We start from the raw sequence: 23,446 nt of genomic DNA on the forward strand, positions 1-23,446 counted from the left end.
GTATACAATCCTAGTCAGTCCGCTCCTTAACTTTAAATGTCACGCTTCACTACACAGCCAATAAGGAAAAATTTACACACACCTTGAGTCGGAAAGGTGCGTTGTTTCCATTTTACATTTAATGTCCGAAATTTCCCGAGGATGTGCGATAACGAATCTGAGCGGACTAATTTGCGGGCCGATTATATCTTATTTTCATAAATTCATTAATTGCACGAATTGATTTAATTCATTAATAAATCCGTGCACTCTGTTCTCGACTTATAAAGGACTAGCTGACCCGGCAAACGTTGTTTTGCCATATAAATTATTTTTAAAGTTAGACCGTTTCTTGGACATTGCAACATTACTTTAAGTTACTCCTTATTACATCAGCTACCTGCCAATAAATGACAGACAGAAAGACAGACAAAAATTGCAAAAAATGTTATTTTGATGTATGTGTACCGTATATATATTCATAATATCCAATTTTTATTTATTTGTATAGATAATTCACACAATATTTTTATAAATTATAGCCTTTATGTTATTCTGGTGTGTAAGCTGTATTATTGTAAAGTTTCATCAAAATCCATTCAGTAGTTTTTGCGTTAAAGAAGTTCAAACATACATCCAGACATACAAACTTTCACATTTATAATATTATATTAGGATGTACAGACAGACTGACAGAAACTCGTGGAATTGTTGTCTGTATAAAATATAATAAATGTCTATAAGTATAAAACATTTATTTATTACTAAATTCTACAAAAATACTCCTAATTATAGACATAGAGCGCATTATATGTATATAGTGGTATAGCCATGAGAAAAGTAGAATCTTGTAAATTACGAATGGGGTTGTTTCGCTTTTAAATATACTTATTTGTTGAAATTTAAATGCAGTCGTAGCGTATATTAAAAACTAAACCAATAATCGTAATAGGCAGCGAAAGTAATTTTATTTTCATTATTCAACTTTGTAATGTAATAATGTAGCACATTCGTTTCAGTTTATCATAACCGTAGCTCGTTACGGCGAACGTAGCATTATGCAAACCGTGTTTTCCTAACGTCCAATGGACGTGGCTTTCTCAAAACATCGATGTTAAACTTTAGACTTGGCGAGCGAGCTCGACTCGAGCTCCAATACCGGTTATAATGTGACCGCAATACACCGCCACCAGAGATCGAGTTTGCCTCCACTTCGCCCGCATTGGACGGCATACAATACCCAACAAACTAGCTTTACAAGTATACATACGTATACAAAACCCGCAGTGTAAGTCGCACTTGGTGGGTTTCTCTAGCGCGCCGTGGGCTCGGATAGGAGGCCAACATGACGTAAACCTTTCGGCTCGTCGGGCTTCACGACTCACGACAAACAACTAGTGAATATAATATGAAACGAACGCTCCCATTCGACTAGAATTATACGGAGCGATACAGGAAAAGTTTTATGTTTTTGGTGTCCGTTTGTCATTACCAATAATTATTCTGGTTATTTTACGAACTGGTTCATCTGATACGCAGGAAACAACAATTTCACTTAATGAGTAGGTATTCACATGAATAAATAAATAATTATGCATCATGCCATTCTTTAAGTTCTGGACAGTCGAAATTCTTCTTCTGTGACTTTCGTGTATCTTACTAATCAACTGATATGAAAATAGCTATTAATGCAATGAAATAAAGATTGTTTATCGAAGTTATTGTGCTCGTCTCGAATCGAAGCTCCATCGTTAATGGAACACAATGAAGCCGCAACACGACGCGACGCGTCCGAAGGTGAATAGCGTATTGTTCGTTGCCCGCATGCGAACGTGACTCGAAAAAGCACCCTTGAACATCTACAAATAAGGCTCAGTTTGCGAGAACCCTTATAAATGCTAAAACCTCCGTGGGCGCAATGACTTTATACTTTATGTGCAATCTAATAAGGGGCTATTTTCGCTGGTTTGCTACTATGGTCGTACACGGGCACTAAAAGCATTTCACAGTCGCTCTGTCGTGCGTGTCGTTTGGGTGAAGGAATGCTTACGAACTCGATAAGGCTGGCCCTGGCTAAATTTACGCAAGATATTTCGGTGTCCAAATTTTGTATACTTTTTACATTCTTTGCTTTTTTATGAGTGTCCCTTTAAATTTAAACTTGGTTTCTATGGTTCTTGGAATATATTATTTTGTTGACCTTTTCTTTTGGGACGGAATTTAATGCTGGTTCTCTATTCTGTACATTGATATCATTCGTAAAATATTACTTACAAATTCATATTTGTCCAAATTTCGATGATAAAATTAAATAGAGAAAATGTTTGTTAAAACTTGTATCTACATCAGAGTACAAGAAGGAGACTAATAAAAGGCCATCAAAGAAGTGGTGCGACCACTATCACTCACATTTTTTTAAAGTTTTGACAAGATTATTTAAAATCGGGTTATGTAGGAAGTGGACTCTCGAACGCAGTCACGCTTCATAAGCACCGCTACTAAAACACTATCTACGTACTTAAATTTAAAAATTTTGTATTTTTTTGCCATCTTCATTAATATAACTTGTTGTTAGAGCGGCAATAGTAATAAATAATATACACTGTCAGACTGTCAGCTGTATCAACTATTAAAAATACGAATGGATGAACACATAGCGGAGTCTGCGTCCCCTGTTGGTAACTTTGACAGAATAATTTTAAGAAGAACCCTTAAACCATACAGTATTTCCTTAAACGTATACCATATCGCTTAAATACGAATTATTGAGTGGAATAATCTTTATTCTTTTGTTTCTGATCCCACGGTGTTTTATAAGTACTATTGTAAGTGTATACTTAACTCTCTAGAAACATTCGAACACATTACACCAAAGCGTGTGGTACTTACAATTAGATGAGTGGTGTAATAACTTACACAATCATAATGAATATATTATACACAAGTATGTTATTTATTTTATATATTTTATGTTCTGGTATTCGGATTTCGACTTCGCTGACGGCATTACCTTCATCGCTACAGAAATCAAGTGTTGCTATACGCCCATAAGCATCATTTTTTTTCTTAGGGAACATAATAGTATAGTTATTATAATGTTGCCCCACTTGCATTACAATTTAGCCTTAACTTAGACTAATAAGTAATTCTACTTTAACTTAAACTGCTAGATAGATTAAACTAAGAATGTGTCCATTAACACATTTCTTAATGTCTCTATTAAGGGAAGTCACTTTGTTCATGTATCTTTAATAATATCACTATTTTTATATTGTGTAACACTTGTTCACTAGCACTACACTAACTCAAAAGGTTTTGTTCGTTTTAGTCTTCTTACTATATCAGTGTTGTCAAGGAGCTGGATTGCCTCGACATTCACGTGATGGTGAAGCATCATGAGATCAAGTCGTTTCAAGGGCTCTTCTTATTCATCAGCTTTTTTATGGAAGATAGAGACAAACGACCGTACAGTTTACCTCATGTTTAAGTGATCACCGCCGCCCACACTCCTGCAACACCATAGGAATCTCAGGAGCGCTGCCTGTCTTTTAGTAGGTGTGCGCGCTTGTTGCAAAAGTGCTCATGCCAGTGTCAGTTCATTCCCGTTTTGGTTGTTCATTTAAATTCAGTTAACAAAACCCGTTAATGTACGTCCATTAATCAAACAACAGAAAAGGGACGCTCGTGTTAACTACGCACCTGTCTGTATTTCTTATCGCCCCTGACCGCTATCAAAAGCACGTGGCTGGTGTCCTTGGCCGGGGACAATGACCCGCTTTTAATAAATAAAAAAAAACAAGGAAGTTTTTTTGCCCTGAATGCCAGCGAGCTATGTTTATTCAGATCGCTCTGAGGTAAATCATGCGTCGGAGTTTAGCTGCGGACTGCTTTTTGTGTTGCATAAGTTGATTGGATCATTGTTGTGTGAGTCGTGACGTTTTGACAGGTGGACGAGCTCGCGGCCAATTGTCTGAACGGTCGGGATTGGATTTGTGTTGAGATGACGCGAGCGCTTTTGATTAGGTATCTAGCTAAACTTTAAACCAATTAATTACTTTTTGGGGACTGTCTCGGAAATTTTTAGATATTTCGAGTTCTTCCTTGTGATAGCTGTCAACAGAATAATAGCGTTTGGGGGGTCGTTGATGATTTGACTAATTGGATCTGGAAATTCTAAAAACTGAGACACAAGTACTGAAACCGCATTCTACCTCCACTAATCATCGTTATATATGTTACAGTACAGTCGTTATTTCGAGTAACGTAAAAAAATATTGTTATATTTTGCTAACATCAGACTCTAATTCGATCTTGCCTGTAAAGCAGATATATTTCAATAATGGGAGTCATTAAAGGGCCCGAGGAGGTTTTGGATTAATCTAAACACATTTTTAAATTGCAGGATTTCCATTTAAGGCAGTGATGCACATGCAATGCAACGTTTTTATTGTTCAATTTGTGAATATTACGTATATTATTGTTTCGAACTAACTGCTGGCGTTTATGGTCCGACTCGAATGTTTTATTGTTGGCAATAGTTGCTTTATGACATCCAGATCCATAAAATCGCGTTTTTGTGTACAATTTATATATATTTGAATTCACCTAATAAAAGTGTGCTATAAAATTTTTGAGAGATATACTCAGGTTGTTCGATTTATTTTATTGAATTACCTTTATTTCTATATGGCTCCGTTGCGTCTGATGTTATATTTTGGTGGTAAAGATCGCATCTGTATTTTGATATTGCTGCCGATGATTTCCAGCATTCAATTAATTGGAACTCAGTAAAGTACCGTACCATCTTTAACATCTGTATGTGAGGCGTAAATTTTGGAATCAACTTCCTTTTCATGTTCTCCCAATCCAAGTCGGTATGGATGTTTAAAACTAGCGCTTACGCGTCACCTCAAAGTCTCGCAAAATATATTCCTTTGACATCCAATGCTATATAAGCTTAAAAAGCGTAGTTAAGTTCGTTTAAGGGCTCATCCACATACTATAACGAACGACGATGGAAGAAAGGAATGAAACGAAAGCCTTTATCTGGGTTTTATTCGTTGTGGAAGGGCGCCTTACCTATTGAAATTAGTGGCGGATGCCACTTATCAACTTATGTTTTAAAGTGACGAGCACAATAGTGATCTTAGTGATTTGGGATTCAATGAAGAATCCTGAGCAGCACTGAATTGTAATGCGCCGGACGCATCACTCACCTTCAGGTGAACTATTTCTCCTAAATATTGCATTTCTGCCTCAATATCGGAGAGTGGAGTGTAAGAAGAAGGAAAGATATTCATCGAGGTCGTTCGTTTCACAATTCCGTGATATAATTTTTGTAATTCAAATTAAAACAAATGGGAACAAGGTCGCGCGATTGAATAAATAAAACCTGTTGCCATCTGGGGTCACGTGGCGGGACGTAATTGTATTCAAATAAAGACGAAAAGTGATAAATCTCAGTGAGTCAAGGTCGGCCGAGGGTTCGACATGCTACTCACCCCGTTCCACCCTTAGCTAATGGTGCGGACATTCTTTCGGCTCGCAATTCTCGCCTGTTTAAAAACATTTCACTTACATCACCCGCCCGCACTCGATGTTAACGACCTCTTAACCTAAATAGTCCAATGGTAATTCTTTGTGTTTACTTTTGGTACTGTTTCGCAGCATACTTTACTGTCTACGGGAAGTATTGTTTCCTAACATTTCGGATTAGATACCTAGCTGTCTTCATTGGCTAAGTTTGTTGATTACGTTTATATTTAGTGGAATTGTTTTGCGAATAGGTCTGCCCTTAAATCTTGCTTTCGATAATTTCGTTGTAACTTTGATTAGGATTTTCTTAGATTGCAATTGGTATCATTATCAGCATACTTTATAGGTTCATCATCATCACGATAATCACCAGCCGGAAGAAGTCCACTGCTGGACAAAGGCCTCCCCCAAAGATTTCAACGATGATCGGTCCAGCGCTGCCCTCATCCAACGTTTTCCGGTGATCTTGACCAGATCGTCGGTTTATCTTGTGGGGGGCATACCAACATTGCGTCTTCCGGTGCGTGGTCGCCATTCGAGGACTTTACTGCCCCAACGGCGATCTGTCCGTCGAACTATGTGCCCTGCCCACTGCCACTTCAGTTTTCAATCAGTCTGTGTTGCCAGTGATGACTTACGGTACGCAGACGTGGTCGCTAACTATGGGCCTTATAAGAAAATTTATTGAATTAGGCGTTACTATGCGGAAATCCATAATTATACAAATTATTTAAGTTTTCTTTAGTGTTAATTCCGCCAATATTTGTCTTTAAAACAATTCGACACGTGTCACGAGACTCGTGCCAGATTTTGGCGAGACAACACGTCCTGAGGATGCCTCGTGTAGAGGCGAAACACGTGTCGAATTGTTTTAAAGACAAATATTGGCGGAATTAACACTAAAGAAAACTTAAATAATTTATACCTTATAAGAAAGCTCATGGTCGCTCCGAGGGCAATGGAGAGGGCTATGCTCGGAGTTTCCCTGCGAGATCGAATCAGATATGAGGAGATTCATAGGAGAACCAAAGTTACCGACATAGCCCAAATGACAGGTTATTTCCAGCAAAATGTATGTTCAATTATAAACTTTTTTGAAATAATCGTCCTTAAAATTATGATGTGTATGCGCAACATTCACGCACGCAGTGTTATTTATCTAACTTATAACAGTCCCATACAGAGTGGCAACGATGATGTAGATTCTGTGATGTTCTTAGATAGTATAGATAGATAGATAGTATAGATAGATAAGTAGAGGGATCATTAAGCAGCTTCACTTATATCAGAAATTATGCTAGGCTGCCAAAATACTTTGAATAGCGTTCAATTTGTCAAATTGATGTTTATGATAACAATAATTTTGTTACACAATTTATATTTGAAAACAAAATTTTATGAACGGTGCGGGACTCGAACCCACGACCTATCGCGTTCCGTGCGAGTGCTCTTCCAACTGAGGTAACCGTTCGAGTTTATTGTCTCTAGTCTTGTATGCTTTGTTGAACTCTCAGGTTGTGGCTTCATCTACACTGTAGATTCTACAGGATCTGCTTTACAGTTGATAACCTGCTCAACTTCAGTATTTGCATATTAGGAAATTGACTTGAGATGTCGCGCTTGCCTAATGATTTTGTTCCTCGTAGATTTAATATAAAACACTATGTATGTATATATATTTGGTGAAACGTGTACCATGAGTACATGAGACCTACACTTTGTTTCAGACATCGTTTTAATGAGTTTCATAAAATTGACGCAAGCAGCTGAAACATTGTGTATTAACGTACGGGCTCGGTGTCAGTGCAGTGCTAATGGAGTGCCGGCCTGTTGACGCCGCCGTTTATCACAACTGGGACACGCTTGTTAGCGTCGCGCTCACAACTCGCTCTCGTGTTGACTAGCAAACAGACCGACGTTGATATAACCTTCATACGTTCTCCACTTTTGTTTCTATGTACCTGTACACGGACATACCACTTGTAGAGCCGATAGCGTTTAGTGCTTGTACTTGCTGTATGCATAAAATAAAAATAAAAGGCATAAACGGGCATTTATTTTCTCAAAATCGATTCCTTTAGAATTCTTTTTGATGTCATTTCTAATATACTAGATACTACTAACGCTTCGGAAACAAATGGCGCTCTGAGAGAGAAGAAGCGGCGTTAGAAACTCTCCAAGCAATCTTTACGTGTATGCATGCGTGTGCGATGCGAAAATTAAAACGAAAAATATTGTAATTTATATTAGAAATTAATAGAATCAATTGAAAATTCAGATATTGTTTATATTCTATTTAACAGTGTCAAATAAAAGATGCTATTTCAGATGAATGTCAGAAGACAAAATTCAATACTAAACGACTGTTTCCTTTATGATATGAGCAGCCTCTAGTACATATAATTACACCTCCCGGGTTCTTCATTTAGCTTCCACCCTTTCATGTGACCTCTCGTATAAGAAACACTATAAAATATGCATCTTTAACATTAATTTTCAGTAGCATGTTAGTACCATCTCTGTTCCAAACACTTCCATACACATAACACTGCTAGTAGAGTGAAACACGTCTATGATTTTAATGGCGCTATTTGCGTAAGCATTTGTCTTTTTTCGTCAATAACGGCAAACATCAGCTTTAACATGGTATTTTAGTTGAATTACAGAATTATTGCGTTCCCACAAACTACACTATATTAGCAGGCGTGACTTTCTTCTAAATGTTCGGTGTCAATGTTATTTGTATTTGACGAAGCTGGTTGGCGTTTTAAGTATTATTTAGTACAGAGCCGCAAATTGCGGTAGAGTTTGGTAGCCATCGCAACGGTGCGGCGCGGAGCTGAGATGTGTTGTGGGATATATTGTATCGATACACCGCAACCAATACTAATATTTACTGTGTGTCAAGGGAGATATAAAATTAAGCTTCCGCGTATATGCGGGCATATCTTGGAAATCTACCGCAATACGACTACAACTGTGGAATAAAATGTTTTCTTTTTCTTCCAACTTTAAGAACAGGACGAGGTTCGCAAATCGACTGTTTTTGTTGTATATTTGCATTGTAATATCGCCGCCGTTTAAGAACCGATTTGAAAAATCGTGTTACAGATATTTATACTTACGAATAGATTCCATTGTAAAAATTGAGATCGAATTATAGAATTTATTGATAGAATCAATGAGGAAATGAGGGAAATTTATAGCCCAACTAAACATATAGAACGTTATTGCATTTTATAACAATAAAAACAATCATTTTTTACCTGTTTATTACCTAACTATAAATCAGGTAACTAAAGGGTAAAATGGTAGAAGTATATGCTTGTTGGAAGTGGTTATTTCTATGGTATGTTATACCAGAAAGCATTTATAACTGCGGTTTAAACATGAAAGTAGGAGGTATCTGAATATCAAGAACATCTGAGCGCACTGTTCACTGCTTAAGTGAGAAGGAAACCGCTCAATCGAAAGCCGGATTTAAATCAATGTGACTCACTGCTGTATGGACAGTATTGAATTATGAGAAATATTTTCCCGTTTAAGCCGCTATTTATTTCTATTTCTGAATGTCACTTCATAAATAAAATTATGCAAGTTTTTTAAGAGACTTGTACTGAATAAAATCTCGTAGTTATTTATCTCTGTCTATAATATAAATGTACTCGTCAAAGCAGACCAAAGCTGCATTTATGAATAACTGTATCAGTAGAATCATTAGTCGGAAGAAGAAGAACTCATATTTTTCTATCAACTAAATTATCGTTACAAAAAGACTGGTAGAAAAATAGGGTACGGCTTATAATATGTTTCTGACTGGTCCAAGGAAAACCTTTCTATTACGGTTTTTAATTATTCCTAGAAGCGTCAGTATAAGTGTTATAGCTTTCGAAATTATTTATAATTTCAAATAACTTTTGATCCATACAGCCGTCACCGTAAAATATTAATGTGTATTCGTATTACAGGACATCAAAATAATTTGCCCTTTCGATAAAAATGGTTTAAGTATTTATGAGGTAAATAATATTATTTTATTTAATAAATGTAGTTCCAGTTATACTAAAATAAACTTAGAATAAGTATGCTGCAGTTGCTATTACCTATGTATAACCATCTTTTTTATTTATAACCACATTACACAATATTGTAAATTTTATTAAAATGAGCGCTTGAAAAAGATTGCTGGGAGAGGGGCTCTCTCTTTGTTTCCGAAGCGGTGGTAGTGTTAGAAATGACATCAAAAAGACCTCTAAAGGAATTAATTTTGAGAGAGTAAATACCTTTTATTAACCAGTCAAAATAAACCTGAAACTTAATATATTCACGAGCACACCTGTACCAATCACAATTTATTAATGTATTATATTAGTTACTCTTATCTTTACTCCTTCCTTCCGATTACTTATACACTGACACTTCCTGAGTTTTATTATCAGGTGGTATAGCGAGTGAATCGATTAATGTTTAGTTCATCTCTCGTGAGTGATATTATTTATGGGAGAAAAGTATAAATAGCAATACAACCCGTATTGCACACAAGGTAAATGATCATTGCCGCCCATACTCATCGTGCAAACCCAAAACCGTCTCAGTCTGGTTCGGAGTAAGATGGAAGGCTTGATCCAGTAATGTTATCAATTTGATAGGGAGATGAGAGATGCTGAGGCACTTTATTTCTATCTGCCTCTGCTACTACTAAACAACCATAAAGACGTAGAGTAACACACAAACCTTAAATTATGACATTTTTATATCCATCCCGTTAACGCTCGAAGAAAACACACACACGCATACATAAACATAATAAGCGTTATTTATACGACAACGGGCCGTTGATCTTGTTTATAGGACAAATGAATAATATATTACCGCATTGTTATATCATACGAGATATTGAAACTAATGTTCGAAATCGAAACCGTAAACACATTATGTCAAGGTTTATAATCTGTTACAAATCGCGAAATGAGTAGTGAGTCAGAAAGTGAGGAAATTGCGTCTGTTTTAAACTGTTGCGATCTCATTGCGGTGACAAACATGGTTGAAATACAACAATGTGACTCATCCTATTATCGCATTATCAATAAAGACATGGAGGTACTTACGCGTGTCGTTAATATGATTCGAATAGACTATTATAGTATAATCTAATATATGAAATTCTTGTCTCGCGGTGTTTGTTACCAAACTCCTTCGAAACAGCTGATCCGATGTGTATGAAATCTGGTGTGCATATCGGGTATTTATGGATGGATTATATATGAATGGCTGGATGTGATCCTGATATAAGCTAGGACCAATGCTTCGAAATTACTTTAACTATGAGTACTGCGTATTAAGGAGGACATAGTTCACAGAATTTGTGAGCAGTTGTGACTTACACCGTGGAGTACTAAGTAAAAATGAAAAGTTGGATAGATCTAATAGTTTGACCATATTCACGGGGAAATGCGCGCGGGAATCCTTTTCTCTCAGGTCTGGCTGGTCATGTATGTGTTTTCGATGAGTTCCTAGAGTTTGGCTCTATTTAGTATTTAAAACAGCAAAATCAGAAAAAAAAATTAGACTCTTTAAATAGTTTGAAATGGATTCACCAAACCACTTTGGTGAAATTTCAACAGCGAAACACAAAATGACACAATAAGCGTCTAGCGGAGAGGGACGCATTTGGTTTGGTGCGGTGGACGTTGAGTTTTATGTAATGTTTGTAATCGTTCGTCAAGTGTCACGCATACGCCGAGTTGATAATGGTGACGTGACAACATAAAACAAAATAATACATTTTGTAGGATAGGTACAAGGTAGGAGACACTTTTTGACAGCGGATTTGTTCAGAACATAAGCCAGGAACTAATTAACCATTATAGTTAGTATTGCTGAACCCACCGTAAAGAGCTTATTACTCTTAGGTTTAATATGTATGTTCTTGAGTTTTAATTATTTTTTTTTAAGAAAAACGTAAAACGTCGATTTGTCTTGACAATAAAACCTGAGTTAAGTATTCATCTTAATATACATATTTGTATTCAGTAGGCGATATATTATATAGATACAGCCAAAAAAAAATTAATTAAATTGGCCCTGTTTTTAAAAGTGAATGTGCGTACAAATTTCCAACACGATATTAATGAATCACCGGCTAGCATTGGTGGAGTGTGTGGGAAAGTAAGGCACTAGGAAGGTCATATCGGCGCGGTGAGGGCTGCCCTTGACAGAGAGCTGGTTGTGGCTGCAGTCCGGAGACCTTGCGGCCACTCCACTGGCACTCACCACACTAAACCAATATAAATAATATTTTAATTTTTGAGAATTATTTATAAGCTTATCAACTACAAATGATTCAATAACAAAGAGAACGTAACGGCGGAGAAATTATACAAAATTTGTTTTATATTTTAGATGATTAAAGGACTATAATTGATTGCTTTGTTGAATATTATGCTTTTGTCTGCAGTCATTTGTAAAATGCTTCAAATTTCAAAGTTGTAAGATATTAATTTTAGCCGATCTATATATTTAAATAAAACACTTTTGAAGGATTAAAGCGCGTGTAATTGTAACTGTACATACATTAGATTTTTGCGTAAAAGTTACATTTTTATTTGTATTTTAGTTAACCCGACGTTTCAAGACCTTTCCAGATCTCGTTTTTATTCATGTCATTAAAGAAAATACTACGATCTATATATTATATACTTTATGTAGAGTCACGGCTGTCTCACAAAGGGCTGGCATCCTTCGTATGGTGAAAATTGATCTGGCCCCCTTTTCATTCATCCATTATTTATCTATATTTAAAGTTTGTGTAACGTAACTAAACCAGAATTTTTTTAGTGATCGCTTACGTTCGTTTAGTGTACGATACGGTTGGACTTATTTTGATCGAATCTTTGAGTTAATACTTTTACTTAATTAAGTATAGTTTGTTATTATATCCAAGAGGTTAAAAGAATACATTTCTTTTTGTTTTTACTAGTAATAACTTGACTTTCGCTTCTAGAACTTTATAGATTAGCCACCAACACGTAATAATTGTAAACCCAGTACCTACCAACATTTAAATTTACTTTGTAACATTGTAATTTATTTCCTACAATAGCCTGTTATGTCATAATTAAACTATTGCTAACGGCATTTATATGTAAATTTAAATTTTAATAGTTTTCTCAGAAAGTTATGTAAAATATATTCTTTAACCGAGAACGCTAACGCACTCGGCGGCCACGTTAGATGCTTGATCCTTGGCCGATGGTCCCGATAGCAATAGATTGATTTAATACCGTACTGGCAGATGAGGCCATGACTACGGGTCTGTCGGAAACCTCAATATTCTACGCAAAAAAGTTAATTCCATACATTTATGTAGAACGCGGATTGAATGGTGAGATTGATTGATAAAATAGCAAGCACGTTTAACAATATTGTACATATTTATGGCTCAATAAGTTAAGTTTCATATCACGTTAATAGGATTGATTTTCTGCAATAAACAATTATTACAATATTAAGCCGTTGAAGTCGTAACGTAAAATATTGAGTCGAATAGCCTCTCGTTATTGTTTTATTACGAGCATCCTTCTCGTGCGCCTGCCGACATGACAATGCTCGGACGCGATCATAAAATTAACATAGTTGTTAGGTGAGTGCAGTACACACATTCGTCCTCTCTGCGCCGATCTAAGCGGGCCTGTTGCTCACACCAGTTGGTATTCTTATGTTGTTTTTCAGTCAGGCATTTTGCTTTCGATGTTACATATTATATTTTCCTGTTTGATTTTTTGTTTTCAAAATAACATTGGTTATTACAACAATAACTATATTACATATTACGACATAAATAAATATCGCGAAGTGACCACATTTAACTCATATTTTGGGGTCAATTATATCCGGTGAAACGACTGTCGGAATTAGAAAGATAAATATAAAGATAAATTATAGATAGCAACCACTTCCTGCGAACGAAATGGATTTAAGTAATATACTTTTAGCAATATTTAGTGTTATTAATACATAATTGTTTATTTAAAGTTAACAATTCGTGGCGTAAAACGAATAGTTGGAATTATTGATTGATACATTGAATCCACGACATCTGCCGAGCGCTGACATAATAGACACATTCAAGTGCTGAATTCAATGTTTTTTTAACGGATTTTGCTGAAGCGCTCAGTGCGAATGAAACCTTACTCAAAACCGTCATTTTTGAAACGCATTTAAATCATTGCGGTTTATATGAACGGTGCGCCAAAGGCAAGTCTATTTATAGTTGCATCTGTGATCCAACGGTACGCATGCGGTCATCAATGTAGAATTAAACAATGGAACTATAATGATCCGCGTTATCTATGAGTCACCGGGGCGTCCCCCTGTCTGTCCGCCGCCTTGCCGCTCACAGGAGATAATTATAATAATGCGCTGCTGGCCTCATAATGAGATTAGATGACCATCACGGGTCACTTTTTAGAAGTAAGCTGTGATTGATTGTTTCTTTTTACTTATAGAATCATTTTGACGACCCTTATTACTGAGCTAGAGGTCCCGGGTTCGAATCCCGGTAGTTGCAATCATTTATATGTTTGGGGCAAGATAATTTGTGTAAAAGTGTGTCAATATTATATTATTATTTTAATAACGCTGTTAACCTTTGCGAATACCACATAGTCGCCGTGTGCCATTATCAAGGGCGTGCATAAAGCCGCTTGTTGAGTTATGTACCGCGTAACACTATTACAAATGCGGTAATACCACTTTCGTCCTCGCAAATCTCTATTCGTATCTCGGCCTCGGCTCGGTCAGTGTATTTATTGCATGTGCCGTCCGCCGCAGCCTGTATGTACATGTACGTACGGCCGCTCACGTGCTCCACGACAACGAAAGTGATCCGATGCGTCTCCCCGCGACTGATGCGGGCCTAGCCGAGCCCTCGTCAACTATATTATTCAAATCGTGTGAACCGAGCGTCGAGTGGCGGCTCGATCACTGAATTACTGAAACATTCGCAGGCACTTGCACTCTCGTATGAGGCTTAGTGCAGACTCCGTGACATAGTACACATGGTTACATTGAATGTGACTGTAAACAAAACTTCAAAGAATGATTTTTAAATGGGGCTTCTTTTTCCCTGTTCACTACCGATTAAACTACCACAAATTGCTGTAATCAATTCGTAAATGACTTATATAATATAATATTTTTACATAAACTATCTTGCCCCAAACTAGGCATAGCCTGTACTATGGGTACAAGACAACGATATATTTAATACAATATACGTACTTTAACATACATCATATAAATGATTGCACCTACCGAGATTCGAACCCGGGACCTCTAGCTTAGAAGACAGGGTCACTAACCATTCGGCTATATCGGTCGTCATGTAATAAATAGTCCAATAATCATAGTGTTTGTTTAACTTTTCAGGTACGCAGAACGTTCCCATGCCACCGCGGCCGTCATCGTCCCTGTCGGACGGCGGGGGCCCCACGGTGCGCGCGGGGGCGCCGGGCGCCGGGGGCCCGCAGGCCGGGGCCCCGCTGCTGCCGGCGCCGTACCCGCCGCACGGGCCCTACAAGCCGGCGCCCTACCCGCCGCAGCCCTACGGCTACCCGCCGCCGCGCAACCACCACCCCTACCCGTACGGCTACCGCCCCGCGCCGCCGCACCCCTCGCAACACTATCCGCCCATGAAGGTACACCACGCACATTGCACACGTCGACAACAAGTGACGAGATTGTTCCCCACACTACGATTATGATTTAGTATCAACTAGCCCAGCAATTCATTTACCGTCCTCTTTGAATCGAAACTCGTAGTGTTTACAGACTACTTCTGCTTGGCGGCAGGCGACGCTGTGGTTCACTTCTACCGGGCCTCCAGTGGAACTGTGCCTCCTTTGCCCTATAATTTTATGTCTTCTAATTCATCTATCGCGAGCAGTATTCCGTTGAGCGATCTAACCAGATTCAATCATCGCACTATGGTCTACTAAATTAAATTTAGCCCTGCAAGTGTGGTTTTCATACGCAGTGCAGTTCTCATCTCTCAAAATGTGGAATAAATTTGATATGTTCTGGCAAGGGACCTAATTGTATGTGATCACTGACATCCATGCACAAATGAAACCTATGAATGTTAGTTTATAAGAAATAGACATGAAATTAAAAAAAAAATTGAAATAGATCCTGCTCTATGCCTACATACTCTTTGTTATGTAGTTTTTGCTTGCTGATACGCTGAGTGCTGTTCTCCGATAAATTATGCCTTTTAAGTTCAGACACAGCGATTGCATTTATAATTATATGTCTAGCTGTTTGATTGATCGAGTAGCAATCAATAGCCTTGAACGCAACTTGCCAAAATACCACCAAACGTGAACATATTTTGTGTGTCTAGCAGGCGGGTGTTGGACGGCACATGGGTCCCCCCGGCGAGGCCATGGGTCCTCCCACGGCGCCAGGCGAGGCGCACGACAATGGACCCGCTCCGCCCGCTACTGCACTCGTCACCACTGGGCCCGACGGTGCGCTCGACGAGGCCAGCCAACAAAGTACACTCAGCAATGCATCAGCAGGTATGAAAAAAAGTTTTATAGGAATTTGGGAATAATATTTCAAAACATCAAGAATTTTTTCGTAAAAATGTTCCCTGTTGTTATAATAAAATTGTTTCACAGTGGGACTGTCAAACCGTACTTCACTAAATTCACTCATAGAAAATATGTCCATGCAAAACAAATATTGAAAATATAAATAATTATGGGTCCCAAGTCGAAATAAAAACTATCCTATCTCTCAAGTTGGACTATTGGACTGCACTCCATGAAGTAATCCCCATTAAAATCCGTTCATTAGTTTAGGAGTCCATCGCGGATAAACAACGTGACACGTAATCTAATCTAATCACGTAAGATATAGTACCTTTTACCAATTTTACCGAGAGCCTAAAGAGGCTAGTCAACAGAGAGCCTAGTCATAATAGTCATCGAGATGTTCGAGATTCTTCGGTATTAGCAGAACATTTAAAGAAATGACTATCGAGACTAATATTGTAGAGTCAACATCCTATACTTGAACTGTCCTTGTATTATAATATTGCGCGGTGTTTGTTCCAGCGTCGGGTGAGGAGGCGGTCGGGCCCGCCAAGCCGCGCAAGGAGTACGGCAGCGCGGCGCCCTCGCCCTCGCCCGGCGGCGGCTCGCACTCGCACGACGACTACGACCCCGCGCCCTCGCCCTGGCCGCGCCCGCCCTCCAGCCCGGTACACACACCTACCACACCTACCACGCCCAGCGATCACAAACCATACACCTGTGGAATTCCAAACCTGATGATTCAATCGCCAACATGAATCTCCAGACTTATAACACCACATCGTCTCTGAAGGCGAAGGCCCTTACTCGTCCCGGGAGAAGTCCCTGCAGAGATGCTCCTGAGTTATTCTCCTAAATACAAATATAGATCCATCCCTCATATTTGTAACCACTAGTTTGACAAAGAAATAAATAACATACCCCTGGAAGAAAACACCTAAGATTTAGAATCTATAAAGAACATCTTAGAAGATAACCCATACATAGGGATAGATTTCATTACTTTATCTACACCCATGCTTTAAATCCTCTATTAAAGATTCTGAAACAGTTAGCTTATTGCCAACATTAAAACACCCAATGTTCTAATAACCATTACATCACCCAAAAGAGTGTTGTAATGTTGTACTGAATTTCATAACAACACTCTTATTTTTTTTCATTCCCATCATGCTCAAAGAGTTTTAACAGACAGCCACATTCTTATTGCTCGATGCGTGGCACCTATATGAATTTCATAAAAAAGAACATTTTGATTTACGCGCGTTCCACACCACCAGAACGTCGCGCGCCGTATAAAAAAGTATGTTATTCGAATCCCCGCCATTTTTCTTCGATATTTTTATTGTTTTGTTTACAAAAAATGAGCGATTTATTTCCAGAAGAACATAATATTCAAGTGAATTTTAAGTATTGCACTATACAAAATGTAAATTACTACTAAAATAAATAATTGTTTCATTAATACTTAGTTTATTTCTATATAATCAGTAATGGATGATATTAGGTTACTACTGGCTGTTTTAATGTTAGCAGTAAGCTAACTGTTTCAGAATCTTTTAGAGGATTCATATTTTAGGTGTAGATAAAGTCTTGTATGCAACTGTTGATAATTAGGTATTAAAACACTCATGTGATACTATTATCGCACTCGGCTTCGCCTCATAAGATAAAGCCACATTCGCTACTATAGTAGACACAGATTTTTGTTTTTATACTTGTGATAGACAAATGGGTTTTTCCCGAAGTTATTTGTGTTTATAAATTCATTATTTTGTAAGCCATTTATTTAGTTGAGGTTGTATTTAATGCAATTAATTCATATAGCTGAAATAAATACTTCGGCTCATTTATAAACTATAAAACCTCTAACTCTCTATCTTTAATTATAGATTTTATTTATTTTTTAAGTGTGTACAGAATACGGTAAGCATTGCTTTGTGTCGTATTTCAGGTGTTTAACAGTCACATAGCGCCGGAGTCCTACAGAACAAAGGTTTATATCAAGTTGGAATACATTCGCATGTGTAGAGCTCGGAGCTATGCTATACGTACATCTTTCGACCTTTAATGCATGGTAGACATTCATAATATTATGTAACAAACATACATTACCGCGCCTTCTAATTAAGATCTATTAAAAATGCTTGAGCTTCAAAATTTAATATTTCAAAATATGCGCTTGTGCTATTTCAATTGGTGTTGGCTCAAGATTTGTCATTCATAGCTATTAATGTAATTGAGTTATAAATTTTATTTTACTTCGAGTTTGGGCAGTATTTTTTTTAAAACTACAAGTACTTCATCACATTATTATATTTTACTTTAAATGGTCGTTTGTTCTTCTTTAGTAAATTAAATATCATTAGATTCCATTATAGTCTTTAATTTGATTATTTATTATAATAAAATACGAATATGACTTTCTATTCATCAGAGTATTTTTTGCTATTGTTAATAATGACATTTATCATAATAGTGAATAGGGTATTTAATTGAATACCTCTGTTTGAAACCCTCTCTTTGCTTAATATCATTTTATCCCGCAAAGTCCGTGTAGATGTAGAACTTACTGATAAATTAAAATAAAATAAGTGTTAATTTAATTGATGTAGTAATAGTAGCTACCACCCGACAGAACGGGTTATGTGAGGTAGGAGTATGTACACTAGTAGCATGCTATGATGACTGTTTTTATAATTTACTAAAAGTATTGGATCTAGTATCTATGATAGGGACATTGTTTCAATGTCGCTTCTACTGCATATGTTCCGAAGGGCTATTTCTCTGCCGCCCATATTGACATACATTAAACAACTAGATTCATAAACAAGCTCAAATATTGTCTGCAGTAAAACTCTGCAAAAGCGTCTAATAGAGCTTACGATCAGTTGTGTTTTCATCGCGCTTTGAATACAACGCCACGCAATGACAGTGTTCAGTGTGAAACTGTCCAAATAATAACAAACTTAAAAATGATGGATTGTAATATTCTAGGTAAGTGCTCCTTTAAATTAACAACATTGTATAAGTTAACTTGACGTTTTCAATGATTTTGCTAAATAATTACATTTCAATTGCTATAACAATACATTGCCGACAAAATGTGCGAAAGAGACGTATGTCTATTTGGTACATTTCGTTCCATAATCAATGAGCTTGTCATGAGCGTAGACTTTGAACATTATTGCCACAAAATAAGGTGTTAATTTGAATTAATGTTTTAATGTTAGCTTTACAAAAATAATATATACGTATATCCAAGCAGTTCTGATATTTTTGACGACATTTCAATACGCGATTCCAGTTGTTTATAGTATCATCAATGGCCGCCCCTTTACTTTAAATTCTCATGGTTTTAAAGAAGCATTATCTTTGAGGTCTAGCTTTAGGACTCAGGTCAACAAAACATTGTCTATAAACAATATTTTAATACTGAAAATATATTATATTTTCATAAAGCAACCAAAGATGCACCGCGCCAAACATTAACACACGAAATTATGTAAAAATAATTGTATCATTAATATTATAAGAAAACTTGTGTTAGCAACTGTTACTAGTCATCGATAAAGAGCTCCAACTGGGACTGACTCGATTGACGCTATTCGCATTCTTATAGTTTCTGCTCATTTTGTAATTATCATCATTTGCCTGCGTTTCTGCTTTCTTAGGCTATGGTTTCCTATTTCACGCGGAACGCGACGTCTCATTACGTGTAAGCTGCGTCACAATGCTGACTATAAATATATGTACTGTTGTGGTCTCTTTTCACACGTCGACGCTGACGTCTTGCCGCCGGAATTCGAAGACCGTGCGCCGCGTCTCTAGTCATTTCGTACCATTGCAACGAGCAGGTTGTCGTTTGCGTCACATAAAATGAAGAGGTTTGATAAAGGAAAAGACGAGTTGTTGATTGAATCAGTAAAATCTTATAATGCAGTGTATGATAAAAGTGACAAGAATCATAAAAACAATATTTATAAGCACCTATGTTGGGAAAAAAATAGTGGTGCAGCTACCCGCGTCGCGCCCGACGTATTGACGCTGCGTTCGGCATAAATAGGAGACCGTAGCCTAACCCCTAGGCGGCAACACAATGATCGCCAGTATGTAGCGGTCGGAGCTCGTGTTAACGTGTTGTTGTTGGCCAGAAGTCCGACTCGCTGGGCAAGCTGTACGAGATGGACGACGCGCCCGAGCGGCGCGGCTGGGTGGAGCGGCTGCTGGCCTTCATGGACGAGCGCCGCACGCCCATCGCCGCCTGCCCCACCATCTCTAAGCAGCCGCTGGACCTGTACCGCCTGTACCTGCTGGTGCGCGACCGCGGCGGCTTCGTCGAGGTGAGGCACTCGTCAAATAGCTATAATAACCGTAATGGCATAAAAAAACAGATTAGGGGTCATCTGTAAATAATGTCACGCACGTTATATGCATTTTTAATCAACCTACCCGTGCTCGTCACAGGAAGTCACCCCTAATCACCCTACCCGTGCTCGTCACAGGAAGTCACCCCTAATCACCCTACCCGTGCTCGTCACAGGAAGTCACCCCTAATCACCCTACCCGTGCTCGTCACAGGAAGTCACCCCTAATCACCCTACCCTTGCTCGTCACAGGAAGTCACCCCTAATCACCCTACCCGTGCTCGTCACAGGAAGTCACCCCTAATCACCCTACCCGTGCTCGTCACAGGAAGTCACCCCTAATCACCCTACCCGTGCTCGTCACAGGAAGTCACCTCTAATCACCCTACCCGTGCTCGTCACAGGAAGTCACCCCTAATCACCCTACCCTTGCTCGTCACAGGAAGTCACCCCTAATCACCCTACCCTTGCTCGTCACAGGAAGTCACCCCTAATCACCCTACCCGTGCTCGTCACAGGAAGTCACCCCTAATCACCCTACCCGTGCTCGTCACAGGAAGTCACCCCTAATCACCCTACCCTTGCTCGTCACAGGAAGTCACCCCTAATCACCCTACCCGTGCTCGTCACAGGAAGTCACCCCTAATCACCCTACCCGTGCTCGTCACAGGAAGTCACCCCTAATCACCCTACCCGTGCTCGTCACAGGAAGTCACCCCTAATCACCCTACCCGTGCTCGTCACAGGAAGTCACCCCTAATCACCCTACCCGTGCTCGTCACAGGAAGTCACCCCTAATCACCCTACCCGTGCTCGTCACAGGAAGTCACCCCTAATCACCCTACCCGTGCTCGTCACAGGAAGTCACCCCTAATCACCCTACCCTTGCTCGTCACAGGAAGTCACCCCTAATCACCCTACCCGTGCTCGTCACAGGAAGTCACCCCTAATCACCCTACCCGTGCTCGTCACAGGAAGTCACCCCTAATCACCCTACCCGTGCTCGTCACAGGAAGTCACCCCTAATCACCCTACCCGTGCTCGTCACAGGAAGTCACCCCTAATCACCCTACCCTTGCTCGTCACAGGAAGTCACCCCTAATCACCCTACCCTTGCTCGTCACAGGAAGTCACCCCTAATCACCCTACCCTTGCTCGTCACAGGAAGTCACCCCTAATCACCCTACCCGTGCTCGTCACAGGAAGTCACCCCTAATCACCCTACCCGTGCTCGTCACAGGAAGTCACCCCTAATCACCCTACCCGTGCTCGTCACAGGAAGTCACCCCTAATCACCCTACCCGTGCTCGTCACAGGAAGTCACCCCTAATCACCCTACCCTTGCTCGTCACAGGAAGTCACCCCTAATCACCCTACCCTTGCTCGTCACAGGAAGTCACCCCTAATCACCCTACCCGTGCTCGTCACAGGAAGTCACCCCTCCCCCCTGCTGGGATGTCAAATTTTGTTAATTTTTATTTTTATAAATAATAAAATCAATATTAATTTTATCCACTTTTTGTATACATCAGCAACATAAAACCTACGTGAGCCTTATAAATATAGACCGAGTTAGTATTTTTTTTTTAATTTTCCAAAACATACACTTATCGGTTTAAATATTTCAGTTATGGCATAAAGTCACAAAGCTTTTCATCCCCCAGTCACACAATGTCACATTACTGAAACTCATATTTCACTATAAAACTATATATTTTTATCATTCAACCATTGCAATACTTCACTCCACACGATCTATCGCACAATAATTCGACGCGTATCGATTAAAGAAGTAATCAGTTTCTTAGTTCATTTACACATTTTATTCTATCATTTCATCTTTCCACAAAGTCAAAAATTTTGGGAGTTACAGACATTCCATCTGTAAGACTTCGAAGGACGCGCGCAGTACGACGTGTGTCTGGTTGTATGCGATAATAATAACGCTGTGCTGTTAGTCGACTTGCTTCCCTTTCGTAGATTCAAATAAAAAATATTACCGTCAAAAATAAATAAAATTGTGGTTAATCACCGTCACTTTTATAATTCCGATATTCTTTTATAATACTTTTGCTCTCAGAATTTGGTAATGAGTATAAGTTTATTTGTTTTCGAAAGTGTTGCGAACTTCAGTGAAGTAAACAATTAATTAATACGAGTTATGCATCAATTTCATATAAAGAAGAAAAAATATAAATTTCAGGTTACAAAGAATAAGACATGGAAAGACATAGCTGGTTTGCTGGGCATTGGAGCGTCATCGTCGGCCGCGTACACACTCCGCAAGCACTACACGAAGAATCTACTCGCGTACGAGTGTCACTTCGACCGCGGCGGCATCGATCCTCAGCCGATTATCAACCAGGTCGAGGCCTCCACCAAGAAGAAGAGCGGCAAGGCTAACAACACGGCCAATGCAGGTCAGTCCTACTAATTCGGCGCCTATTTTTGCCGTGAACCAGTAATGTGTAAGCATTACTGTGTTTCGGTGTGAAGGCCGCCGTAGCTAGTGAAGTTACTCGGCAAATGGAGTCATAACATCTTATGTCTCAAGGTGACGAGCGCAGTTGTAGTGTCGCTCAGAATTTTTGGGATTTTTCAAGAATCCTGAGCGGCACCCAAAAATTCTGAGCGGCACTGCATTGTAATGGGCAGGGCGTATCAATTACCATCAGCTGAACGTCCTGCTCGTTTCGTTCCTTATTTTCATAAAAAAGTAGATAATTAATACTTTCAGTACGACCTAGATGGTGCCAACTTACAAAGTGTCATCATGTATTGCCCGTCAGCGTCTGATTACTTACCTACCCACTTGCAACAGTGTAACATTAATTAATGATACGATATGGGTACCTTTAAAAAGGCGCGTAACCCTTCCGTAAAGGTCGGCAACGAATGTGGGCGGCGGCGATAACTTAATACGGGGTGACCCGTACGCTAGTTTTTCCTACTTTTCCATAAAAAAAT

The 23,446-nt window shown here is 38.8% G+C and overlaps 1 protein-coding gene across 8 annotated transcripts in view; it reads left to right on the forward strand.

Moving 5' to 3' along the window:
* Window positions 1–23,446, forward strand: part of LOC126970401 (trithorax group protein osa) — a 144,574-nt gene that overhangs the window by 107,641 nt on the left and 13,487 nt on the right. For 5 of the 8 annotated variants that reach the window (XM_050816223.1, XM_050816228.1, XM_050816227.1 and 2 more), the window contains 6 exons: window positions 14,944–15,212; window positions 15,917–16,094; window positions 16,635–16,780; window positions 18,067–18,108; window positions 20,267–20,455; window positions 22,683–22,899. In XM_050816223.1, coding sequence (XP_050672180.1) covers window positions 14,944–15,212; window positions 15,917–16,094; window positions 16,635–16,780; window positions 18,067–18,108; window positions 20,267–20,455; window positions 22,683–22,899 — 1,041 coding nt within the window. The remainder of the gene's footprint in view (window positions 1–14,943; window positions 15,213–15,916; window positions 16,095–16,634; window positions 16,781–18,066; window positions 18,109–20,266; window positions 20,456–22,682; window positions 22,900–23,446) is intronic. The other 3 variants (XM_050816225.1, XM_050816224.1, XM_050816226.1) reach the window with 3 other exon arrangements.

The sequence above is a fragment of the Leptidea sinapis genome, chromosome 21, assembly GCF_905404315.1.
Source record: "Leptidea sinapis chromosome 21, ilLepSina1.1, whole genome shotgun sequence".
In the NCBI taxonomy this organism is placed as follows: Eukaryota; Metazoa; Arthropoda; class Insecta; order Lepidoptera; family Pieridae; genus Leptidea; species Leptidea sinapis.